Source organism: Bos taurus, chromosome 10, assembly GCF_002263795.3.
Source record: "Bos taurus isolate L1 Dominette 01449 registration number 42190680 breed Hereford chromosome 10, ARS-UCD2.0, whole genome shotgun sequence".
Classification (NCBI taxonomy): Eukaryota; Metazoa; Chordata; class Mammalia; order Artiodactyla; family Bovidae; genus Bos; species Bos taurus.
Genome location: NC_037337.1, coordinates 14,315,907 through 14,333,082, shown reverse-complemented (window position 1 = coordinate 14,333,082; position 17,176 = coordinate 14,315,907). Strand labels below are relative to the sequence as shown.

At 36.9% G+C, this 17,176-nt stretch overlaps 1 protein-coding gene across 1 annotated transcript in view; it reads right to left on the bottom strand.

The window, feature by feature from the left end:
• Positions 1-301: 301 nt before the first annotated feature.
• IQCH (IQ motif containing H) overlaps positions 302-17,176 on the bottom strand; it is a 229,554-nt gene continuing 212,679 nt past the window's right edge. The window contains 4 exon segments of the mRNA XM_003586516.6: positions 302-833; positions 836-917; positions 9,101-9,209; positions 14,190-14,251. Of these exon segments, the coding sequence (XP_003586564.4) occupies positions 805-833; positions 836-917; positions 9,101-9,209; positions 14,190-14,251 (282 nt within the window). The 3' untranslated portion in view covers positions 302-804.

Here is a 17,176-nt window from a genome sequence, read left to right as displayed (position 1 = left end):
CAGTTACAAAGCAAACACCAAGAGTGTCAACACTGCATAATTTTAACACTTTGCCCTTTAAAAGGTACTGTTGAATTAAGCTTGTAAAAATCCTACTGCTGTATTAATGGAGAGCTAGAGAATACAAATGTTTATTCAAGATAGAGGGCTGAGTTACACTGTTAAACTAAGAGCAGATACTGCCACCTAGATACATTCTGATTCTTTATTTAACTAGATGTTGGCTTATTTTACTTTTTGAAAAATGGCAACAACAGACAATAGTGGCTGGCACAATAAAAAGACAATGAGTGACAAAAGATCACTTTACAAATCCACAGAAATGTAATTTTCTTGGGGGAGAAAGAGACATTTCCATTTTGCCAAATAGCGAGGATTAAGCCTTTATTCAATTTTTTACATGCAGAAGACAAATTATTATTAGGAATAGGAAGAGAAAACGTTATAGAATTTGTTTTTTTTTTTTTAAAGCTTCCTAATCCTGAAGTTTATAAAGAGATAGATGCAGAAGTGATATGAGTCAGACTTGTAACTTTCTTGATAGCTTATTTCGTCCTGTGTTTGGGAAGAGGAAGAGATTGATTGAAATGATAACACAAATAGGTTTTGGTTTAATAAGTAAAATAAGATTACTTAATAAACAGTTTTTAAATAAAGCATTACATTATAATCTATTCTGTTCCCCTTCCTAGCAAACAAAGCAAACTAACTTTCCCTTCCTTTTATTCCTAACAGAAAAATGAATGTTGCCCATTTTTTGGCTTCAGATTGGAATCCAAAATCAGTAAAGTGTTCCAGGATCATTCATTTATCAGGTTTAGAGAGGGTTTTTAATGTTTGGACTGTAGGTTTTCTTCAAATCTCAACTTGTTTTCCTCTGTTACTCCTAGAATGGCTTCAAGGTCATCAATGGCAGCCTGTAAATGAACAGTGAAAATAATATTTGTTACTTAAAGACCTCTTATAAGTCTTCCATCCAGTCCATCAAGCATTTTCTCCTTTTTAAAGTTAAGTATGGTTTAGATCAGTTCTGCTCAAAGTGTGTTCCACTAACCAGCAGCCATCTATTAATTGTTGGTTTTCAGTCTTAACGAAATGGGTTAAAAACTGAAAGGATGAACTTGGAAACCTTTATAGAGATTTTTGTGTCTATTAAATATAATGAAAAAATGGGCTTCTGTTTAATATGTCTTCGATTTTTTCATTTTATTTTTCTAGTAATTCATTTTTGTTGTATTTCACATATATATCGACGGATAATAGATCAGAAAAAATACAACAAACAGGTCCTTCATTGCAGTTAATTTGAGATGCCCTAGTCTGCTGCTGCTGCTAAGTCGCTTCAGTCGTGTCCGACTCTGTGCGACCCCATAGACAGAAGCCCGCCAGGCTCCACCGTCCCTGGGATTCTCCAGGCAAGAACACTGGAGTGGGATGCCCTGGTCTAGTCACCCTAAAATGAAGACTAGTCGGCTGATGAGAGCATTTATTTCCATTGGTTTGGGGGAGGAAAAGTGGCACATTTCCATGCATTTTATTTAGTTTTTTTTTTAATTGAGGTAAAATTCACATATCATAAAATCCACCCTTTTAAAGTGTATAATTCAGTGGGTTTTAGTGTATTCATAAGAAACCATTACTCTATGTTATTCCAGAACATTTTCATCACCTGAGTAGAAATTCTATACCCATTATCTGCCATTCCCCATTTACTACCTCTCCTACCTCCTGGTAACCTCTAATCTATTTTCTATCTCTGTGGAATTGCCTACTCTGGACATTTCATGTAAACGAGTCATATAATGTGTGGCCTTTGTGTCTTAGCATAATGTTTTCAAGGTTCATCCATTTTGTAGCATGGATCAGAACTTAATTTCTTTTTTATGGCTAAATAATATTTCATTGTATCTGTTATCTATTTTTACTTTGGTTGTTTGCACTTTAGGTGTTATACCTAAGAAAGCATTGCTAACCACAAGATCACGAAGATTTTATACTTAGTATTCCAATGTATGAAATATTATTCATTTAATATGATATAATGGCATTCACCCATTTATCTGTTGATGGGTATTTGGGTTGTTTCTACCTTTTGGCTCTTATGAATAATGTTTCTATTAACACTAATATATGTTTCATATGAGCATATATTTTCAGTACTCGGGTATAAAACTAGGTGTGGAATTGCTGAATCATATGGTAATTTTGTTTAACATTTTGAGGAAATATGAAACTATACATGGCAATGACACCATTTTATATTCCTATCAGCAATATGTGAGGGTTCCAGTTTCTCCATATCCTTGTCAATGTTTGTTATTATGTCTTTTTGATTGTAGCCATCTTAAGTGTGTAATGGAATCTTGTGGTTGATTTGGATTTCCCTAATAACTAATGATGTTGAGTGTTTCTTCATGTTTTTACTGTGTATTTGTATATCTTCTTTGACAACAGTCTATTCAAGTCCTTTGCTCACTTTTTTTTCTTTTTTCTTTTTAATTTTATTTTATTTTTAAACTTTACAATATTGTGTTAGTTTTGCCAAATATCGAAATGAATCCGCCACAGGTATATATGTGTTCCCCATCCTGAACCCTCCTCCCTCCTCCCTCCCCATACCATCCCTCTGGGTCATCCCAGTGCACCAGCCCCAAGCATCCAGTATCGTGCATCAAACCTGGACTGGCGACTCGTTTCATACATGATATTATACATGCTTCAATGCCATTCTCCCAAATCTTCCCACCCTCTCCCTCTCCCACAGAGTCCATAAGACTGTTCTATACATCAGTGTCTCTTTTGCTGTCTTGTACACAGGGTTATTGTTACCATCTTTCTAAATTCCATATATATGCGTTAGTATACTGTATTGGTGTTTTTCTTTCTGGCTTACTTCACTCTGTATAATAGGCTCCAGTTTCATCCACCTCATTAGAACTGATTCAAATGTATTCTTTTTAATGGCTGAGTAATACTCCATTGTGTATATGTACCACAGCTTTCTTATCCATTCATCTGCTGATGGACATCTAGGTTGCTTCCATGTCCTGGCTATTATAAACAGTGCTGCGATGAACATTGGGGTACACGTGTCTCTTTCCCTTCTGGTTTCCTCAGTGTGTATGCCCAGCAGTGGGATTGCTGGATCATAAGGTAGTTTTATTTCCAGTTTTTTAAGGAACCTCCACACTGTTCTCCAGAGTGGCTGTACTAGTTTGCATTCCCACCAGCAGTGTAAGAGGGTTCCCTTTTCTCCACACCCTCTCCAGCATTTATTGCTTGTAGACTTTTGGATCGCAGCCATTCTGACTGGCGTGAAATGGTACCTCATTGTGGTTTTGATTTGCATTTCTCTGATAATGAGTGATGTTGAGCATCTTTTCATGTGTTTGTTAGCCATCTGTATGTCTTCTTTGGAGAAATGTCTATTTAGTTCTTTGGCCCATTTTTTGATTGGGTCATTTATTTTTCTGGAGTTGAGCTGTAGGAGTTGCTTGTATATTTTTGAGATTAGTTGTTTGTCAGTTGCTTCATTTGCTATTATTTTCTCCCATTCTGAAGGCTGCCTTTTCACCTTGCTAATAGTTTCCTTTGTTGTGCAGAAGCTTTTAAGTTTAATTAGGTCCCATTTGTTTATTTTTGCTTTTATTTCCAATATTTTGGGAGGTGGGTCACAAAACAATGAATTTCACCTTTTTCTCAAGTGCACATGGAACCTTCTCCAGGATAGATCACATCCTGGGCCATAAATCTAGCCTTGGTAAATTCAATAAAATAGAAATCATTCCAAGCATCTTTTCTGACCACAATGCAGTAAGATGAGATCTCAATTACAGGAGAAAAACTATTAAAAATTCCAACATATGGAGGCTGAACAACACGCTGCTGAATAACCAAGAAATCACAGATGAAATCAAAAAAGAAATCAAAATTTGCATAGAAACGAATGAAAATGAAAACACAACAACCCAAAACCTGTGGGACACTGTAAAAGCAGTCCTAAGGGGAAAGTTCATAGCAATACAGGCATACCTCAAGAAACAAGAAAAAAGTCAAATAAATAACCTAACTCTACACCTAAAGCAACTAGAAAAGGAAGAAATGAAGAACCCCAGGGTTAGTAGAAGGAAAGAAATCTTAAAAATTAGGGCAGAAATAAATGCAAAAGAAACAAAAGAGCAAAAATCAACAAAGCCAAAAGCTGGTTCTTTGAAAGGATAAATAAAATTGACAAACCATTAGCCAGACTCATCAAGAAACAAAGGGAGAAAAATCAAATCAATAAAATTAGAAATGAAACTGGAGAGATCACAACAGACAACACAGAAATACAAAGGATCATAAGAGACTACTATCAACAATTATATGCCAATAAAATGGACAACGTGGAAGAAATGGACAAATTCTTAGAAAAGTACAACTTTCCAAAACTGGACCAGGAAGAAATAGAAAATCTTAACAGACCCATCACAAGCACGGAAATTGAAACTGTAATCAAAAATCTTCCAGCAAACAAAAACCCAGGTCCAGACGGCTTCACAGCTGAATTCTACCAAAAATTTAGAGAAGAGCTAACACCTATCCTGCTCAAACTCTTCCAGAAAATTGCAGAGGAAGGTAAACTTCCAAACTCATTCTATGACGCCACCATCACCCTAATACCAAAACCCGACAAAGACCCCACAAAAAAAGAAAACTACAGGCCAATATCACTGATTACATAGATGCAAAAATCCTTAACAAAATTCTAGCAATCAGAATCCAACAACACATTAAAAAGATCATACACCATGACCAAGTGGGCTTTATCCCAGGGATGCAAGGATTCTTCAATATCCACAAATCAATCAATGTAATACACCACATTAACAAATTGAAAAATAAAAACCATATGATTATCTCAATAGATGCAGAGAAAGCCTTTGACAAAATTCAACATCCATTTATGATAAAAACCCTCCAGAAAGCAGGAATAGAAGGAACATACCTCAACATAATAAAAGCTATATATGACAAACCCACAGCAAACATTATCCTCAATTGTGAAAAATTGAAAGCATTTCCTCTAAAGTCAGGAACAAGATAAGGGTGCCCACTTTCACCATTACTATTCAACATAGTTTTGGAAGTTTTGCTCACTTTTTAATTGGGTTTTTTCTGTTGTTGAATTGTAAGAGTGCTTTATATACTGTGGACACTAGAGATATCATATACATGATTTGGAAATAATTTTGCCAGTTCTCTAAGTTGTCTTTTCACTTTTTTAAGTATCCTTTGGTGTACACAGAAGTTGTCAATGTTGATGGAATCCAACTTAGTATTTTTATGTTGCTTGATTGCACTTAACGTATATCTAAGAAGCCATTGCTAACCACAAGGTCTTGAAGATTTATACCTGTTTTCTTCTAAGAATTTAAAACTTTTAACTTTTACATTTATGTCTTTAATCCAATTTTACTTAACTTTTGTATTTGCTATGGAGTTGAGAGGTACAGCTTCATTCATTTGCATGTGGATATCCATTTGTCCCAGCACTATTTATCAAAAAGACTATTCTTTTTTCATTGAATGGGCTTGGCGCTTGTTGAAAGTCAATTGACTGTAAAAGTGAAGATTTGTTTTTGGACTCTCAATTCTATTCCATTCATCTATACGTCTGTTCTTATAACAGTACCACATATTCTTGATTACTGTAGCTTTGTAGTAAGTTTTTAAAATTTAGAGGCCCTCTTTGTTCTTTTTTCCCAAGATTATTTTGACTATTTTGGATCTCTCAAATTTCCAAATGAATTTTAGGATTATCTTGTCAATTTCTGCAATAAAGCCAGCTAGGATTTTGATAGGAATTGCAATGAATCTATGAATCAATTTGGAGGGTACTGCCATTTTAGCAATATTAAGTTTTCTGTTCCATAAACATAGAATGTCTTTCCACTTATTTAGATCTCCTTTCTTTTATGCTGTTTTGTAGTTTTCAGCAGACAGGTCTTATACTCGTTCTGCTAAACTTATTCGTAAATATTTTATTCTTTTTTATTTAAAAATTAATTTTAGATTGTTCATTGCTGATATATGGAGATACAACTGATATTTATATTAATATATAGCTATTGGGTCTTAAAAACTTGCTGAATTTGTTTATTAGTTCCAACAGATTGTTTATGAGTTCTTTAGGATTTCTATATACAAGATCATGTCATCTGTGAATAAAGATAGTTCATTTCTTTTCAAACTTGTGTCTTTTATTTCTTTTTCTTGCCTAACTGTCCAGGCTAGAACCTTCAATATAATGATGAATAGAAGTGGTGAGAGCAGACATCCTTGTCTTGTTCCTGATCTTGCGGGGAAAGCTTTCAGTCTTGCACCATTAACTATGAGGTTAGCTGTGGCTTTTTCCCAGATGCCCTTATCAGGTTGAAGAAGTTACTTTTTAGTCCTAGTTTGTTTGAGTGTTTTGTTTAATCAAGAAAGGATGTTAAGTTTTGTTAAATGCTTTTTCTGCATCACCTTTCATTTTTATTTGGCCTTTACTTTGCTGGTAAATCCTTGTTTACAAACTGAAAATACTTATCAGGCTGCAGTTAGGATAGTAGACAAAAATACTACCAAAAATGAATCTATTACACTTTTTAAGTTTTTAAAAGTTATTCCTATTTTATCGAAATTTAAAGTTTTTACCTTTGGACCTTCTGCTAAGACACTTCAGTCGTGTCCGACTCTGTGCGACCCCATAGACGGCAGCCCACCAGGCTCCCCCATCCCTGGGATTCTCCAGGCAAGAACACTGGAGTGGGTTGCCATTTCCTTCTCCAGTGCATGAAAGTGAAAAGTGAAAGTGAAGTCGCTCAGTCGTGTCCGACTCTGTGTGACCCCATAGACGGCAGCCCACCAGGCTCCTCCATCCATGGGATTTTCCAGGCAAGAGTACTGGAGTGGGGTGCCATTTGGGTTAAAAAAAAAAGTCAAGGTAGCAATGATTCACATGAGATGCAGAAACCATGAGATATTTAAAAGCTACTGGCAGATGCATGTTGATGGATGGCAAAACCAATACAATATTGTAAAGTAAAAAAAAATAAAAAATTAAAATAAAATAAAAGTAGCTGAGAAAGTGAAAAAAAAAAATAAAAGCTACTTAAGAATATCTGACTTCTGGTGATTTTTAAAGTCAGACAAAGGGCAGAGAGAAAAGGCCTTATTTTGTCAACAGCACTTGGCTCTGCCAACCTCAAGTCCGAGGTTGGAGTCTACTAAGTCTGCATGGTTTGGGGGATAAACTCTGTGCCTTAGTCTGCCCAGGCTGCTATTACAAAACACTATAGATGGGGTGGCTTAAACAACAAAAATTTATTTCTCACATTTCTGGAGGCTGGGAAGTTTGAGGGCAAGGCGCTGGCTCTTTCTGTTCCTGGTGAGAGCTCTCTGGTTTGCAGACAGCCATCTTTTTTGCTGTGTTCCCATTTAGTGGGGAGACAGAGACAGAGACAGACAGAGAGAAAGAAAGAGTGCAGGGTCTGTGGTCTCTTATAAGGACACTGATCCCATCATGAGGATCCCACCATTATGACTTCATTTAAACATAATTACTTCCCAAGGTCACCTTCTTCATATATTATCATACTGGGGATGAAGAGTTCAACACGTGAACTTTGGGAGAACATAGTTCAGTCCACAGCACCATCTGATCCTGACTATTAGCTGTATTTGGACAGACTAAACAGATCACGTGCATATAGGCTCAGAATTTTGCACATTATGGTAACAGATGAAATGATGCTAGCTGGCAGGAACTTAGAATATAAATGATGAGCACAGATCCTTTAGAAAGACCAGTGAAAGTTGATGCAACACATAAAATCACTCTGAAGAGCAAAGCATTATCATTATTACTGTTATAGAGGGACTCTTGAGAGTCCCTTGGACTGTAAAGAGATACCAGTCAATCCTAAAGGAAATCAGTCCTGAACAGTCATTGGAAGGACTGATGCTGAAACTGAAGCTCCAATACTTTGGCCGCCTGATGTGAAGAACTGACTCCATAGAAAAACCTGATGCTGGGAAAGATTGAAGGCAGGAGGAGAAGGGGACGACAGAGGATGAGATGGTTGGATGGCATCACTGACTTGATGGATGTGAGTTTGAGCAAGCTCCAGGAGTTGGTGAAGGACAGGGAAGCCTGGCATGCTGCAGTCCATGGGGTCTCAGAGTCAGACATGACTGAGTGACTCAACTGGCTGAGCAGGACTGGGCCCTAGCTCAAGGAAAAAAAAAAATTCAAAATTTTTATTTTTATCAAGCTTTTGTTGGGCTTTCCATTTAAGAGAAAAATCACATGTGGTTTCTAATTGAATCTCCTGAGTTACTTGACCCATTCAAACAAGATGAATGCTGACTGGGAGCCAGATGCACACTCCAGTAAGCAATATCAAGTGTTTGTCTCTGTTTAGCTGATATTTTAAAAATTTTGGTATATCTTGCTCTCATTTTCTAGAGTTTAGAGAGTTCTAGACAATTACACGACTGGATTTCCTGAAGTAACATCCTTAGGTGACGTTTGGAAGCTTCAAAACGTTATGATGATATACCTGTCCCACTTCAGCAAAATGGGGTGGAGCAGATGGCTTACAAACATACTGAGGTTTTCTTCTGCTTCTCCCTATACACGTTGTCCTTCATGGGATTGCAGAACTTTTCTGGCTTTAGAAACTTAGACTTCCCAGGAATCCTTAGCCAGATATCGTATTATCTGAAATATAGGTAGCTTATAGTCAGGATATTTGGTTGTGACAGTCTCTGTTTTGGCTCCATTGTGGCACTTCAATGTCACCTTCAACATCAGAAAGCCCTGTTGTCTTGTAAGCTTAGATTTGGAAATAGCAAGTTAAAACAAGTCTACTATATTTAAAGAAAAAGTTTCAAACTATTAAATTTAACTAACAGGTTCAGTGGGAACCTTATAATATTGACCCTACATGCTGTAAAATATGTACCGCTTACAATGAAAAAAAAAATGGTTTAGCACTTGTTTACAATACAGCATGAGGTATTTTCAGCCCTTGTATAGAAATTAACCAGGATCGTTAGTTAATTAACACCTCACCTTAAAATTGGTCTCGCCTTGCATATTAGGTGCTGATATTTCTTGATGGATGATGAAGAGATTGCGAGCAAAGGTCATGAGGACCCCCTGGAGATCCTCACCGATTGTTCTGTTAATGATATCCAAACAAATGAGTTTACCAACGATTCCCCTCACATGCTTAAAAACAATCACCCTCTCATTTGTGCCTGTCTGGTGATGGAATTGAATGAGTATTTTCAATCTCACAAGGTGGCAATCTTCAGGGAGATATGAAAGATGAGGCTCCATTTTAACTTGTCAACAAAAAGGATTTGTGTAATAAATATTTTTTATTAATCAACATAGCAGAATGTAGGAACAGGTTCAGTCATTCCTAGCAAAAGGCCACCACTGAGCTAGGACACCAGAATTAGCTCATTTTAAAAATTGTTAGTTTAAGAGAATTGTTTCTCATTGTAATTCATGCTTAACAATTTACTTGCCTACAGAGACATTGGCACCTCAGTATTCTGGAGACTTTCATCTAGGATTTATTTTCTGTTTCATGTATACAAGTGATTCCTGCCACTTATGAATGCATCCCATCTATGTGCAGAGGAGAATGTGCCCCGTTCATGAATAGCTGTCTTTATAAACCTGAACACACATTTAAAGAAGATTTCAGAGAACTTAGAAACCATCTTGTAGGACTAAATTATAGTCAGTGAACATTCCCAAACCACTAGATCATTGTAAATTTTAACTTGGAAACAAAACTGCAGGGTACTTTGCTAGCAATTATTCAAACTTTTTTAAATCAAAATGAATGGATTAATTTTTTAAAAATTGTTCTGTCCTGAGGGGGTGAACCTAAAGAGCTAATGCCTCTTAAGGCAGCTGAAAATAACTTTGGGATTACTTCTTTGCCAGTTGTTATCTGTAAAGTAAGTCACCATAGAGTCAGGCTTAGACCCTTTTGGAATGGCTTCCTTACAGCCTGATTGGGCTTTCCTTGGATCAGGTTGGAAGTACAAATCTTCCCAGTTCCAAGACAGGAGACCAGAGCTCTATGCCTTGCGTCTGACTTTGGGGAAGCTACTTAAGCTCTCTGGGTTTTCATTTCTTTTCTCTGAGATGAAGGAAGTGGACTAGACAAGTACTTCCAAACTTCTTGAGTTATATTCCCCCAATCCAAGGACCACCTTATAGCTACTGAACATTGGTATCTTTTCTTTAATAGAAAAACCAATAGCCAAAGGCAAATTTTTGTTGTTGTTGTTCAGTCATTAAGTTGTGTTGGATTCTTTGCTACCCCATGGACTGCAGCACGCCAGGCTTCTCTGTCCTCCACTATATCCCAGAGTTTGCTCAAATTCATGCGCATAGAGTTGGTGATGCCATCTAACCATCTCATCCTCTGCTGCCACCTTCTCCTTTTGCCTTCAGTCTTTCCCAGAATCAGGGTCTTTTCCAGTGAGTCAGATCTTTTTCAGTGAGTTGGCTTTTCACATTAGGTGGCCAAAGTATTGGAGCTTCAGCTTCAGTCCTTCCAATGAATATTCAGAGTTGATTTCCTTTGTGATTGACTGGTTTGATCTCCTTGCTCCAGGGAGTCTCCAAGGGACTCTCAAGAGTCTTCTCCAGACCATAGTTGGAAAGCATCAATTCTGTGCTCAGCCTTCTTAATGGTCCAACTCTCACATCCATACATGAGTACTGGAAAAACCATAACTTTGACTATATGACCTTTGTTGGCAAAGCAATGTCTCTGCTTTTTAATATGCTATCTAGTTTTGTCATAACATTCCTTCCAAGGAGCAAGGAGATGGTTTATGTATCTTTTAATTTCATGGCTGCAGTCATTGTCCACAGTGATTTTGGAGCCCAAGAAAATAAAATCTGCCTCACCCACAGTAGTAGATATAATGGTCATCTGAATGAAATTCATCCATTCTCATCCATTTTATTTATTTTCCATTGTTTTAGAACTAATCTTTTTAAATTTTTAATTGTAGGATAATTATTTCACAAAATTGTGATGATTTTTGCCATACATCAACATGAATTGGCCATAGGTATACATATGTCCTGGAGAAGGCAATGGCACCCCACTCCAGTACTTGTGCCTGGAGAATCCCATGGACAGAGGAGCCTGGTAGGCTGCAGTCCATGGGGTCGCTAGAGTTGGACACGACTGAGTGACTTCCCTTTCACTTTTCACTTTCATGCATTGGAGAAGGAAATAGCAACCCACTCCAGTGTTCTTGCCTGGAGAATCCCAGGGATGGGAAGCCTGGTGGGCTGCCGTCTGTGGGGTCGCACAGAGTCGGACACGACTGAAGCAACGCAGCAGCAGCATACATATGTCCCCTCCCTCTTATACCCCTCTCCTGCCTCTCTCCCCCTCCCACCTTTTAGGTTGTCACATAGCACTGGCTTTGGGTTCCCTGCGTCATACATCAAACTCCCACTGGCTACATATTTTACATATGGTAATGTGTATGTTTCAGTGCTATTCTCTCAAATCATCCCACCCTCTCCTTCCCCCACTGTGTCCAAAAGTCTGTTCTTTATGTCTGTGTCTCCTTTGCTGCCCTGCACATAGGATTGTCAGTACTATCTTTCTAGATTCCATATATATGCATTAATATACAATATTTGTCTTTCTCTTTCTGACTTCCTTCACTCTGTATAATAGGCTCTAGGTTCATCCCCCTCATCAGAACAGACTCAAATGCATTCCTTTTTATAGCTGAGTAATATTCCACTATGTATGTATACCATAACTTCCTTAGCCATTCATCTGTCTATCCCATCCATTTTAATTCACTGATTCCTGAGATGCTGGTGTTCAATCTTGCCATCTCCTGCTTGACCACATCCAACTTACCTTGATTCATGGACCTAACATTCCAAGTTCTTATTCAGTATTGTTCTTTAACAGCATGGACTTTACTTTCATCACTAGACACGTCCACAACTGAGTGTCATTTCTGGTTTCGCCCTATTGCTTCGTTCTTTCTGGAGCTATTAGTAATTGCTCTCTGCTCTTTCCCAGTAGTATATTGAACACCTTCCAACCTGGGGGTTCATCTTCAGGTGTCAAATCTTTTTGCCTTTTCATATTGTTTATGTGGTTTTCCAGGCAAGAATACTGGAGTGGGTTGCCATTTCCTCCTCCAGTGGACCATGTTTTGTCAGAACTCTTCACTATGACCTGTCCATCCTGGATGGCCCTTCACCACGACAAAGCTGTGATCCATGAAGGGGAAAGACAACTTTAGAGTCATTAATTTTTTTTCATTTTTTTCTTTTTTAAATTATGAAAGTATAATAACACATTTAGAGTAGACTTGGAAAACACAGAACAAAGTTACATATAGTTCTACTATATTTTACAACTTTTTAAGTGGATAAATTAAAGTTTTTAGTAGGAGTTTCAATATCAAACTCTCAAAAATTAATAGAATGAACAGACAGAAAAGTAGAAGGATATAGTAGACCTGAATAGCACTATGAACCAATTCAACATAATTAAGATATATACAACTTTCATACAATAGCATGATACAAATTCTATTCAAGTTCCCATAGACTACAAACCAGGAGACACTGGAACATATCTGGGGGCATAAAAAAAAGGTACAAAAAATTTCATGGTCTAAAGGTATTGAAATGGTACAGAGTCTGTTCTCTTAGCACTGTGGAATGATGTTAGAAATCATTATCAAAAGATATTTGAAAATAGTCCACATATTTTCAAGTGCAATGTGACAATACCAAGAGAGATCTGAGAATAATTAATTTTTTAACAGTGATTTGTATTTTATTGCCACAAGGTCAGTATGTATTGGACCCCAGGTGCTTCTCCAAATTCCTGGGTCCCATCCAGATCGACAAAATCAGACTCTTTGATTGTGTAGTTTCACAAGGTCCCTCAAGGTGATTCTTACATATCCTAAAGATTGAGACTCATACTTTAAAAAAAATTGTGTGTGTGTGTGTGTGTGTGTGTGTGTGTATGATGCTGAGTCCACACATGGATTCAAGCTCCTCTAACCACCCCCTCAGCCTCCTCAGGTCCATGGTTCCCAGCTTGGGATCCAAGAACCTAGATCGACTGTATGTCCCCTTTCTATTAATAATTCATCTCTAGAACTTCCTTCATTTTTTCCTTCCTTGAGCTTTCTACTTAAATTCCACTATTTCCAGAAATATCCTAGTATAACTGAAATCAGATGAAGTTACCCCAGTGAAGCCAAGCCACACAATTTTGATGTGGAAGGTTCCCTCTTAGAGCTCTCACCTGATATGGCCTGATTGTCATAAACCTAAACAAAACCCAGCCAACTCATGAAAAAGCCTCTCAATCCTCCAGAGAAAATAAAGCAACACTAAGAAAAGTTTATATTTGTTCATCTTATCTTTTTCAATGTGCTGTAAATATTAAAAGGAAGAAAAATATAGGATAGAAAGTTTCCCAACAAATCAGAATGACTTAAAGGTACCAAATAACCATATTTCAAGATATGAATAATATACAGTTCAAGGCTATGGCTGGAAAGTTCTGAGTCCTAGATGAGGTAACAGCTTTTACTAAGCTCTCCAGAATAACCTGGAGAGAAATTTGCAGGAAACAGGGAAACACAGAGAAACCCCCTGAACGGTGGAAAGGACTCTTAGCATAAAATGTGGAGACTGCATCAGGGCTGGAACTAGATCTGAGAAGAGGCTACAGACCCTGCCTTTTAGGGAGCATCTTGCCAAGTCATCAGACCATTTTTCTAAGCATGTCAGAATGACAACTGCCCTTCTGCAATCAGGACATCTGAGCTGGTTCCTCATTAGTCAGATTTGCTGTGGCTTGTAGGTATATGTGTTTGAATATAATATGTTGTTAAAACTAGACTCTTACCCATCGATTCTGGATAATTAATCAGTTATAATAATGAACTCCCACTGACACATCTCAAGTCAATTTATGAAATACTTAAAGATCTGAATAAAACAAGATAGACTTTCAATAAATCAGCACACTGATTAAAATGCAAAAGAAGCATCATTCTTGTTGGTTGTTATAGTCTATTTTCTTAGCTTATTACATCTCTTAGATATACTTCATACTTACAACATTCCCAACCTGTCTCTCTTCAAGTTTTCAAATAATATAAAGATAGTTCCTTGTCTGTCCTATAAAATTTGAATGCGAAGAAGAGAAATAGCATATTATGTTGGAAACAAAGAAAATGTACTACACTAAGACCACTAATGCTGATATGAATTGAAGTCTAGAACTAATTGCAAATATTGTCAGAAGCACATTTGGAAAGGCTGTCTCCAGAATATGGAATAGATATATTCCTGGTCAGTGTTGTCTTTCAATTGAGATTATAATTTACATCAAACATTGTATAAGTTTAAAGTGTACAACATGTTGATTTGATATATTTATTTATTGTAATTTGATTATCACAATAGCTTTAGCTAAGACCCCTATCTCATCACATAATTATGATTTCATTTTTGTGGTGAGAATATTAAAGATCTAGTCTCATGGCAATTTTGAAGTATATAATATAATATTGTTGACTGTAATCACGATGCTCTTTGTTAGATTTCCCAGAACCTATTCTAATTTTCAAACTGCAAATTTGTCCCTTTGACCAATATTCTCCCAATCCCCCACCCACCCCAGGCCCTGGTAACCGCCACTCTACTCTGTTTCGTTGAGTTTGACCTTTTTTTTGGATTCTACATGTAAGTGATATTGTATAATCTTTGTCTGGCTTTTCTCATTTAGCATAATGCAGTCAAGTTTCATCTACGTTCTCACACATAACAATATTTTCTTCTTTCTCATGGTTGAGTAATATTCCATTCTACATATACTTTTCAAAATTGATATATAGTTGATATACAATATTATATAAGTATCAGGTGTACAACATAATGATTGACAATTTTTAAAGGTTATACCACATGTATAGTTCTTTTAACATACTGGCTATATTCCTTGTGTTGTAGCTTATTTATTCTATACATAGTAGTTTGTGCTTCTTAATCTATCCTTGTCTTATCCCTCCCACCTTCCCTCTTCCCACTGATAACCACTCGTTTGTTCTCTGTAAGTCTGTTTCTTTTTTGTTATATTCACTAGTTTTTGTTGTATTTCTTAGATTCCACATGTAAGTTATAACAAACAGTATTTGTCTTTCTCTCTGATTTATTTCACTAAGTATAATACCTCTAAGTCCCTCCATGTTGTTGCAAATGGCAAATTTTCATTCTTTTTATGGCTGAGTAATATTCCATTGTACATATATACCACATCTTCTTTATTCATTTACCTGTTGGTGAATACTTAGGTTGCTTCCATATCTTGGCAATAGTAAATAGTGGTGCTATGAACATTTGGGGTGCATGTATCTTTTCAAATTAGTGTTTTCTACCCAGGAGTGAAATTGGTGGATCTTATGGTAATGATACTTTAGTTTTCTGAGAAACCTCCATACTGTTCTCCACAGTGGCTGCACCAATTTCTATTTGCACCAACAGTGTATGAGGGTTCTCTTTTCTCCACATCCTCACCAACATTTGTTATTTGTGCTCTTTTTGATGATAGATGGGTATGAGGTGATATCTCATTATGATTTTGATTTGCATTTCTCTGATGACAAATGATGTTGAGCATCTTTTCATGTGCTTGTTGGCCATCGGTGTAACTTCTTTTGAAAAATGTCTGTTTAGGTCTTCTGCCCAATTTTTAATTGTTTTTGTTTGTTTGTTTGTTTTTCATGTTGAGTTGTAAGAGCTGTTTATATATTTTGGATATTAACCCCTTAGTTGTCATATCATTTGCAAATATTTTCTCCCATTTAGCAGGTGGTCTTTTGTTTTGTCAGTGGTTTCCTTTGCTGTGTAAAAGCTTTTAAGTTTAATTAGGTCCCGTTTATTTGTTCAGAGAAGGCAATGGCACCCCACTCCAGTACTCTTGCCTGGAAAATCCCATGAATGGAGGAGCCTGGAAGGCTGCAGTCCATGGGGTCGCTGAGGGTCAGACACGACTGAGCGACTTCACTTTCACTTTTCACTTTCATGCATTGGAGAAGGAAATGGCAACCCACTCCACTGTTCTTGCCTGGAGAATCCCAGAGACAGGGGAGCCTGGTGGGCTGCCGTCTATGGGGTCGCACAGAGTCGGACACGACTGAAGTGACTTAGGAACAGCAGCAGCAGCAGCATTTATTTATTTTTGCTTTCATTTCCTTTTCCAATCTGCAATTTAGCTCACTTTCTAGGTGATTCTCATGCACATCAAAATTTAAAAACCACTGTTCTAAGACAAATGGATAAAAAATATAGGGAAGCAGTTTGTTGTGTGAAAAATAATTTGTACTTCAAAGGAAAGCTATATACTGTCTATATCACACCTTGATTCTATGGAAGATATTTTACAAGTGACTGAGAAATTCTGTCCAGTTTGGTAGAGGTTCAGTTGATTTTCCTCTCCTGCTTCCTATGTGAAAAAATCAACTTTGCCTCCATTTACATTTTCATTTCAATAGTCATGATCTATAAAGATGTATGGTTTTTTAAAATTCTTTCTTGTCCTGATTATAAAATCTGCCTAATTCTTCTCTCTTAAATAAGATCTTTATCATGTGTGTAGTTTTGTATCTGTATGAGAGGCATGATTTTATCCTTTTTGGAAAACTATCTTTTAACATTTTTTTCTCAAATAAACAAAAGCTAATGCTAGAGTTGTCCAATAGTGGAAATGGCTGTCCCATGAAGCTGTGGACTCCTCATCACTAAAAGTGCAGGGAAAAAAAACAAAAACTACATTTGGGGGATTTGGTAAAAAATACCACATGCCAGAATTGCAATTCCCCATTGACTCTCCATTTTATCAGGAAATCTAGGCATTAGAATAGACAATGGACTAGAATGGTGGTCAATGCTGGCTGCATATTAGAATCATCTGAGTGCTTTAAAAATTTAATGCCTGGACCTTACCTCTAAAAATACTGATTTAATTGGTCTGGAGTGGGTCCTGGGTACAGTGCCAGACTCAGCCATACTAGAGCCCAAGGCAAAGGAAAAACATCAGTGTAT